Here is a 9,470-nt window from a genome sequence, read left to right on the forward strand (position 1 = left end):
CTCCCTCCCCCCCTCTCCCTCTCCCACTCTCTCTCCCTCTCTCTCGCTCACTGCCGCACGGGAGCGACGGAGACTGACGGAGTGGCCGCGACACGACGCCTCGTTTCTCGACCGTCGAATTATCTCCTCCGTCTGCCACTTTGTTTATAGGGTCAAATGGGGGTTGCCGCGGCGGCAAAGACCTGGCCGCAGAGTCGACCCAACGACACAGGACACAGGGCGATTGCTTTTGCACACAAAAGGGTCAAAACGATGTCAGATGACACCAACCCGGTTTGATGTCATTTGATGGCATTTCGACCCCTGAAAACTAAAAGGCCGTTCTTCAGAGGGTGTGGGTATAAGCTTGGATCTCGCTAGGATGCCAGAAAATGACCGTAAGTCTATTTTTTGTCGATTTTGCGAGATGAATATCCGAGTGAATATCATTAGAATGAGGGGGAAATCCTCTTTCTATTGATGTGCGTTTCACGAAATCGTGAAAAAACAGACTTACGACGACTTACGAAAATTCTTTGGGACCCTAGCGACATGCAACATCCGACCTTATTCACAAACCTTTTGAAGTACGACCTTTTAGTTTTTAAGGGTCGATTTAGCGGTAAAACTGCATTCCCTGTTTCCGTTCGACTCAGCGAAAAAATTAAAAATTAAAAAATGCAGAAGATGATACAAAAAAAACGATGGGAAAGTTTTTCTGTTGTTTTTTAGGGTAAAAACAAAAAGAAACATCGCGGGCAGTAGGAGGGTTAAAATTGGGGAGAAGGGGCAGCCGGCTCGTAAAAAATATATTCACCGCACATGATCAGCGACTTGTTCCGCCTCGACCGCAAACCGCAACGATCATTAGAACGTTGCCAACTCCCGCGGACGACGCTGTCGTGGCTTTATGCTCTCGTAGTATTTTTAATTTTTAGTATCTTTGTCATTTTATTTTGTTCCATCTCGCCGCGCATGCACCCCGCGAATCCGGTCGGTGGGTAAGTACGTGAAAGGGGGGAGGGGGGGCTGCCCGTACAGGGCGTGCGCGTGTATGCATGTGTACCCATCAATTCTCAAACGCCAGACACTCGCGGCCTGCCTTTCAAAAACAGGAAACGGAAACGGTACGATCCGGACTCCGCATGCATAGGGCTGCCTGCGCAAGCGACCTAAGAAAATCGAAAAATACAAATTGACCCATCAAAATGAACGTTTTCTATCCTTGCTTTTAGAAAAAATTGCGATAACGTGATTTTCGAGCGAAACACATCTATGTGGCGTCATCGTCACATGTTTCTTATTACTTATGGTGAGAAGCTTCTGCTTGACTCACACTACACACTAAGCCCTTACGTATTTTGCTGTGCATAAATTGAACAGTTACCCACGAAATTGTGCATGAAGTTATGGCTGCGTAAAATTCTGAAAGTTCATAGCAAAATGCATAAGGGTTTTAGTGCGCTATGCACACGCAAAATCCTTATTCACTTTGTTGTGCATAAAACTTGCAGAATTTTATACAGCCATAATATTATGCTTAATTTGATGCATAACTATGCACAGTGTGTGCATAATTATGCACATTTTGTACACGCAATTATGAACAAAAAATTGTGCATACTTATGGCTGTGTGAAATTCTGCAAGTTTATGCACAACAAATTGCATAAGGGTTTAGTGTGCACGAAAAACCAAGCTGGCTTTCATTCCTATATATTTTCACCAAATAAATAATAATTAAACAGTTTATTTGTTGTGTTTGCTGTTTCTTTTGTGAGGAGACGGGCGAAGCGTCACGCCCAAGTCCCCTGGCCGGGCGAGCCTGTCCGCTTGGGCGCTAATAGAGAGCGCCCCAGCGGCTCACTCGCGCGCCGCGCCCAGCCGGCCGGTAATTGGGGCGGCGCTGCCAACTCTCCCGCGACATTAAACGATAATTTGCCGTAAAAACGACCGTGACGCCGCGCCGCCGCGCCGCCGGTGCCAACACACGCGTGATAAAACGACAATTTGCCGTCGCGACGGATTGCGGCGGGGGCATATGGCTGGCAGGCGGCGGGTAACGGCCCTGTCCGGGGCGCAGCAGTCACGGGAGGAGACAACCCTATTTCCTTTGGTCAGTCTCTGAGTAGGTGGACGCAAAGCGACCCCGCTGCGCTGAGCAGCGCACCCAGAAAAGCGTGTTCTTGTATTATGCGCACTGTTCTCAACTGTATTCGGCACTTGATTCAAGCCCAATTTCGACTCAAACCGTGAACATTCGTGGGCTTGTTTCATGTCCAAAATATTCTCGAGACCATCAAGTCCATTTTGCACTTGATTCAAGCAAAAAATGCTTGATGCAAGAACGGGCTTTTCTGAGTGCGCTTTCGCCCGGCAGATGGACCTGAAGCGGCACCAACGAAACGCATTCAGCACCAACCCCCAACGGGCCCCTCAGCGCGGCGTAAGGGTTCGGAAGGGTTGATGACCAGGGCCATTCCAGTCCTTGTGACGCTGACGGCAACGAATACTGTAAATAGGCCATGCGAGAGGTGACGACAGTCGCCCTGCATGGCGCACAGTCACCGCCGTCTCGTTTTTTATCCGGCCCATCGTTGAACGGGGGTGAGCGTGAGTTCAGAGGCCCCGCGCTGCTAACGCCAAGGCAGCGACAGGGGGCGTCGCATGCGTTCCAACTCGTTTGCGCCGTGCAGGGGTCGCAACGCGACCGTCGCCACCGACACCCCTACCGGATACGCGGGTCCTCTCCCGACCACGACGACGATCAGGACGACGTGGTGAAAGCCGAGGCTAAGCAGAACGAATGGGGTGGCTGCTCGCTCGGGAAGGCGGCCCCGCGACCGCGCGGGCAGAGAATATCAGACGCGTCCGAATGCATTCAGGAGCAGAGGGAAGTTCGGGTCTTTTACGAACGCGGCGGTGCATCGCAGGAGTGAGATGTCATCCTCTCTCCACAAACATGATCCGGGGGAGGAAGTGGAGGGGGAGAGGACGGGGAGTACTGACCAATTACCGGGGCCTGCTGGGCTTCTAACAAGCCTGTCATCCCCCGCCGTGTGTGTGTGTGTGTGTGTGCCTCCCTTGCCCAGCGGCGCGGTTGCCCCTGGTGGTGCGGCAGCAGCCCCCTGGCGGCCGGCCAGCCCGAAGGCCAGCAGGGCCAGCCCCCGCGGCCCGCGCCGGGCGGACATGGGCCGACTGCACGCTGAGTGGCGGGAATGCGGGGACCAGTTTATCCTCCGCCGCTCACCCCGCCGAGCCAATTACCAAGGACACATTCTGTGCTGGTAAAAGGAATCGAAACAAAAAGAACGCGGCCCGCTAGTTGGCTGTTTAGCCGGCTGACTTTTAGCTGCCCTTTCCCTGCGATTAGTCGCCCCAGGGGCGGCGCCCAGCCAATCACGTCAATCGGCGGCTGCGGCTGAGCACCACAGGCGACCAGGGGCGACCGGGGGCGACCAGAGCCGACCAGGGGCGACCAGGGGCGACCAGGGGCGACCAGGGGCGACCAGGGGGGCGACCAGGGGCGACCAGGAGCGACCAGGAGCGACGAAAGGCGACCAGGGGCGACCAGGGGCGACCAGGGGCGACCAGGGGCGACCAGGGGCCGACCAGAGGCCCTGGACACTTGAGGGCCGTTGAAGTGCACACCAACCCCACCTCTCTCACCACCGGTGCCTGTTGCAGAGATCACCAGCGACTGCTCCTCGCTGGACGGCGACTGCGCCCCGAGGACGCCGCCGGGGACGCCCGTCGCGACGCCGCTGGGGACGCCAGAGGCGGCGACGCCCTCCGCTACCGCCGCAGATCACCAGGGCGGCGCCGAGGCCGGCGGGGCCGCGGCCGGCGACCAGGACGACCGCAAGAAGAGGCCGCGCACCGCCTTCACCGCGGCGCAGATCAAGGCGCTCGAGGCCGAGTTCGAGCGCAACAAGTACCTCTCCGTCGCCAAGCGGCTGCAGCTCTCCAGGGCCCTCAAGCTGTCCGAAACTCAGGTCGGTCACGTTCCCCCGTTCCCCCCCCCCCTTCCTCCCCTGGGGCCCTGGGGTAACGCATGGCTTCCTGGCGCCATGCGCCCCCCCTCCCCTCCCCCCCCACATAAGGGAGGAGGGGGCGGCCGCGGGGCCATTACTCATGCTCCTCATTAACCCTCTCCCCCGCCCCTCCCTCCCGCCCCTCTCCCGCCCCTCCTCACACTCACTCGCTCGCACGGTGAATCTGGATCCGGTCTTACTTCGCCTCTCACATTACCCCCTCTCACCGAACGATACCACCCCCTGCCCCGCCCCGCCCCGGCCCACACACCCCAGGGCTGCAACAACCCAACACCACCCTCCTCGACTCACCTTATGGCCTTGATCCTAGTTCTCGTGTCACCCGCGCGCCTCCGGGATCCAGCCATAAATTTCCCCCGTGGGATGCAGTGACTAGAGCAAGGTGAATATACACCCTGGAGGGGCACCGGTTCTGCCCGCCTCGGCCTGCCCCAGCCCCCGGTACCTAACCTGGTACTCGCACCCGCATCGCCGCTCTCGTGCGCCTTGCACGAAAGAGTTATACCTGGTGGCTGACTCACGTCGCGCCGCGCACTTTCGCAGTTATACTGTACCGGATGCACGCGTGCGGGCGGGTTGCCTACTCGCACGGAGCCATTAGGAGCCGTGGGCAGCGAGGACAGGCAAGCCCGCCCGCACTCGTGCCTGAGGTACAGTATAACTGCGAAAGTGCGCTGCGGGAGCCAGCTACCTGGTATAACTCTATCGTTCAAGCGTGCGCTGACCGCGGCCCAACACGGCCCAACCCCGCCGCGTTACGGCACGCGCACTTCTTCCAGTTATTCAAGGTTGTCGTGCGTAAATGTATGCTCCCCACCCCCCCCCCCAACCACACTCACGCGGGGGGACGGGACGCGTCGTGCGAGACGGGAAATTGTTTATTACCGTCGCAAACACGCTGCCAGTCTGCCAAAGCGCCCCCTGGGTCCCCGTGGACGTGGCGCCAATAGCCGAAAAGTTGGAGGCGGACGCAATAAGGAGAGGAAGCCCGCTGGCGCCACCGGAGGGACCGGCGGCAACGGGGGCACCGGGGGGCGAGACAAGCTCCCGAGGACCCGCATTTGATAACAAGCGCCGCAGCGGAGTGTGGCATCCAGAAAGGGTGGCAGACTGCGGCGGGAGAGGCGTGAAAACTCACACGACTGGGAGGCGCCACGGCACACGTGCTGAGGGGAGAGAGGCGAGGCGACGGCGTGGTGCACCGACCGGCGCGACAAGGTAGAGGGGCTCGGGTTACCAGCGTCAGGTTCATTATTACTACAAGGTCCTAATTACCCTGAGCAGACACGCGGGGCTGCTGCCGGCTGCTGCCGCGTGGAAGTGCAGTGTGACTCTAACGCGACCGCGGCTCTCCTCTCTGTTTGCAGATCAAGATATGGTTTCAGAACAGGCGCACCAAGTGGAAGCGCAAGTACACGAGCGACCTGGAGCTGCTGGCCCAGCAGTACTGCAGCCAGCTCGGCGCGACGGCGGCGCGGCCCATGTTCCTGGGCGACAGGCTGTGGTAAGTTCGCGGAAAATAATGACCCACATTCACCTGATAGGTTTTTTTTTTACAGAATTTTTTGTGTAACTGTCTGGGCTAATCCGCCGTATGTTTACTTGCAGGTTCTTCAACTACCCGAACGGCGTCTGCGGAGTGCCCGCGGGGGTGAATCCCATGGGGGGCCCGGTGGCGGGGCCGATGGGGAGTCCCATGGGGGGGCACATGGTGGGGCACTTGGGAGGGCACATGGGTGGGCCGACGGGTGGGCCCATGGGCGCCGGCATGGGCGGCATGGGCGCGGCGGGGCCCCTGGGTCCGCACCACCCGCACCACCTGCAGGTGCCCCTGCAGGCCCTGCCGCCGGCGGGGCCACCCCACCGGCCGCCCGTGTACCCACACCCGCACCACCACCCCCTGCACCCGCTGACCGTGCCGCAAGCGCCGCCCCACCTCAGTCCCGGGCACAGCCCCGGCCCGTCACCCATGTCGCCGTGAGGACAGCGTGACCGTCCTTTAAGACTGATTTATCAAATACGTGTAAATAATACCTTTTTGTTTTCATTAGTAAAGAGAGAAATATGCATTCGAGCGTGTGTACGTGTGTATTCACGGTTTCTCAACCCTCTACACTACAGACTGGTTCCGGGCAATGCACCCAGACCCAAACTTACAGCAGGGGAAGGGGAGGAAGGGGGCAGGGAGTCGCGCCTATTGCCCAATAGCAACATTCGCGCTGTGGATGAATCGCCTAGCCCAATCCCCGACCGTCGACCGTCGTCCGGGCGTCTGGAGGATAGGTCTCTTAACGTTTGCAAAAACCGTGTCCGCGCCATAACGCTCCCTCCTCAAACAGACACCCTTCGGAGACGGGATTGCCGCCCGCCCGCCCGCGTCGAGTCGCACTTTGGGAATGAGCGCAGCCTGAAGGTCGCTTTATCACGGGGCCGCGGTGGCGGCGCCGGCGCCCCCGCTGATAAAGACGGGCGCGGAGCCGAGGACCCGCGGCCCGCCGAAGAGTCCTGCCAGTCGTACTTCCAACACTTCTTCACGGTTTAAACTTCGCTTCAATTAGTCTTCCCGAGAGCCACACATACACCGTTACAGTTTTGCGCTACAAAGCTAGCCCACTTCATGACCACAGACGCGACCGTGTGTGCGCTGTGTTGTTGTAGCGGCGAGAGACGCCGAGGAAAGCGGCCACCTCCGCAAAGTGACGTGCGGCAGCGAGGGGCGGGGGGAGGGAGAGTGGGAGGGGCAATTGTTCAATTTGAACGCGGCGACGGACGAGTCGCAGGACACTCCGCGTCGCTCCGGCCGCACGTCAAGGACGCCGTGTCGTCCGTCGTCAGGGCCGTGGCAGCGCGCGGGTCCACGGGGGGGCTTTGCATAGAGCAATTGTGGCGGAGCCTGCTTGGTCGCAACCCCACACGTGCAGCCGACAACCGACGGCGACTTCGAAGGACACGAAGGCGTACCGGGTGTACCTGTGAATACGCAGAAGCGTTGCGGGATTGCATACTCAATATGGCCGCAGGGGCCACGGTCCCTTCCGGGTGTAAATAATAGGCAAACCCGCAACACTGCTGCCTATTCACAGCTACAACCGGTACACCAGGGTAGTGCCTCGCCTCTCTGCCTCAGAGCCTCGGCTCGGCTCGCCGCCCGCTGCGCCGGGCTCGTCTCGCAGCGTAGATTGCACTCGCACCTTTAGAGGGTTCAACCTTGCTTCCTGTACTGATACACGAGCGTGTCAGCGCGCTCTGTCCGGTAGGACTCATTTCTCTACGGGGGTCAGCATTTTGCAGGTCGGCACCGGGCAGGCCGGGGCAGGCAGTAGGCACAGGCACGAGATAGGCATGGGTCTGCGGCCCTGGCCTTGGCGGGTGCAGGCGAATGCCCTCCTGCCTCTAGGCAGTGGCGGGAGGGGGATGGAAGGGAGGGATAGAGATACACCGGCAAAGAAAAGACGGGCAGGGACCGCGATACGGGAATATAAAAGTTGAAAAATAAAACTCAGCAAGCGACAAGAGAAGACACACCGGTATGACGCCCCGTATACGGGCATGAGGGGGCGTACACAAAGGGGGGGGGGGCGTCGGCGAAATGCACGGCCCGGTTGTGCCTCGACCCGCCGGCGGGGCACGGGAGGCCCGGGGGCAGGGCGGGCCGCCGACAGTAGTGTCTTGTCGCGGATGCTGGTCGCGGGAACGCCTTTTATCAGCGGAGACGCGACGGCCTGTGGAGGCAGATTCAAAAAGTGGAGTGAAGTGACTGGACTGCGATGGGCCGAGCCGCGCTCCCGTGAGAACGGTCCTCCTGCTGCCCGCGCCGCGTAAGCCTGCAAGCCTGCACCTCCTGGAACGCGCGCCTGAGGGAGCTTGAGGCGACACTTCGACCTCGCCTTTGTGGCACTTGTTCAGGCTCTTTTGGAGTTGAAGTAGCAAGGTGGGCGGATTATTTCTAAGATTTTCCAAATCAATTGATTTTAACACTTAAGTGTGCTCACCAAGTCTAATAATCTGCGAAGCGTTGTGTTCGACGGTTTTCTTCCCACTTGCATGAAAATTCTGGCTCGCAAATGGACCAAGAATTTAAAACATACTGTCGAAGGAGGTACTCTGAAGAATACACTGTGAATCCGGGGTGTCTAGCAGGTAGGCGACAAAGTCGCCTGACTCGCAAAACTAGGCGACTTATGTCGACTATCTGCTGGACACCTTTTGGTCTGCTGGGTAATTGCATGGGCACAATGGGTGGAATACCTATGGACTCATACAATCAAAGTCCCGGAAGAACAGAAGGTGTCCAGCAGATAGTCGACATAAGTCGCCTAGTTTTGTGGGTCAGGCGTCTTTGTCGCCTACCTGCTGTACACCCCGAATTTACAGTGTAGTCTCACACTCAGTAAATAATGGTTTCTGTGATTCAAGGAAATCCCGGAAAATTATATTAATAAAATTTGAATAAAAATTGGTTACATAAGAGTTTTCAATGGAATTTTTTATGGAATTCAAGAAACCGTTCGTTTCAGGTGACTCCACAATGAACTCCCCCCGAGGGGACGCGAGGGTTGGGCGTCAAAAGTCCTCTTGCCCGACCCGAGGCCGTCGCGCTCGGGCGCTCAGGGTGGGCCACCGTCTTTGCACGGCTGTTTGACGGGTCGGCCTACCCAGCACGTTGCAGGCGCTTTCATGAGCGTCGCCTTTCGAAATGTTTATTGTGGGGGCACCTCGAGTGCGCGCACACAACACTCCCCGACTATTTCAGCACCAAACGAAAGTCTGGTATTGAGGACCCGGCCTATTAAGGTGTTATCATTCTTGTCACGCGTGATTCGAGGGACGCGGTGAGGTGCAGCAAGGTTGGGCGCGCGACTGTTATCAGTGATTTACGACGCTCCCTCCTTCACGCACGGAAACGTGCAACGTGCAAGAGGTGGCGGCAAATATTGACTGAGCCAACCCCGCGGCGAGACGAGGGAGGGGAGGGGCGGGGCGGGATGGGGAGGTCCGCCGTGTCCATCGGAGATTGGAACTATAGTGGATTGGAGCAGAACAGAGAGCGGACACGGTAAAAATAGTTTCTTGTATTTCAAGATCCTGTGTTGGATGGCATTGGCGTTCTCCACAAGATCCAAGACTGGGTCTTGAAATAAGAAACTATTTTTACCGTGAAATGAATGTCATTCTATGTGAAAAATAAAACATTGCGGATAATTGATGCTAGTGTGGGTTGGAGGGAAAAATATTCTGGAATCGAAACAATCATCTAGTTTGACGGTTAGCAAGTGCATCAAAGTGCATCCACATGGGAGAAAACAAGGAAATGATATGTTACACTAAACCTCCTTCCTTCACTACACTACAGACTGGTTCCGGGCAATGCACCCAGACCCAAACTTACAGCAGGGGAAGGGGAGGAAGGGGGCAGGGAGTCGCGCCTATTGCCCAA

At 57.7% G+C, this 9,470-nt stretch overlaps 2 protein-coding genes across 2 annotated transcripts in view; both read left to right on the top strand.

Annotated features, from left to right (window-relative positions):
- LOC113202869 (ventral anterior homeobox 2) overlaps positions 1-6,095 on the top strand; it is a 13,175-nt gene extending 7,080 nt beyond the window's left edge. Inside the window, exons 4-6 of the mRNA XM_052265610.1 lie at positions 3,666-3,973; positions 5,401-5,537; positions 5,642-6,095. Coding sequence (XP_052121570.1) covers positions 3,666-3,973; positions 5,401-5,537; positions 5,642-6,014 — 818 coding nt within the window. The 3' untranslated portion in view covers positions 6,015-6,095. The remainder of the gene's footprint in view (positions 1-3,665; positions 3,974-5,400; positions 5,538-5,641) is intronic.
- Positions 6,096-7,676: 1,581 nt separating this feature from the next.
- LOC113202875 (proton-coupled folate transporter-like) overlaps positions 7,677-9,470 on the top strand; it is an 8,018-nt gene continuing 6,224 nt past the window's right edge. Inside the window, exon 1 of the mRNA XM_026417318.2 lies at positions 7,677-7,964. The gene's annotated coding sequence lies outside the window, so the exon portion shown is untranslated. The remainder of the gene's footprint in view (positions 7,965-9,470) is intronic.

This window comes from Frankliniella occidentalis, unplaced genomic scaffold (genome assembly GCF_000697945.3).
Source record: "Frankliniella occidentalis isolate FOCC.00 unplaced genomic scaffold, Focc_3.1 Scaffold28, whole genome shotgun sequence".
In the NCBI taxonomy this organism is placed as follows: domain Eukaryota; kingdom Metazoa; phylum Arthropoda; class Insecta; order Thysanoptera; family Thripidae; genus Frankliniella; species Frankliniella occidentalis.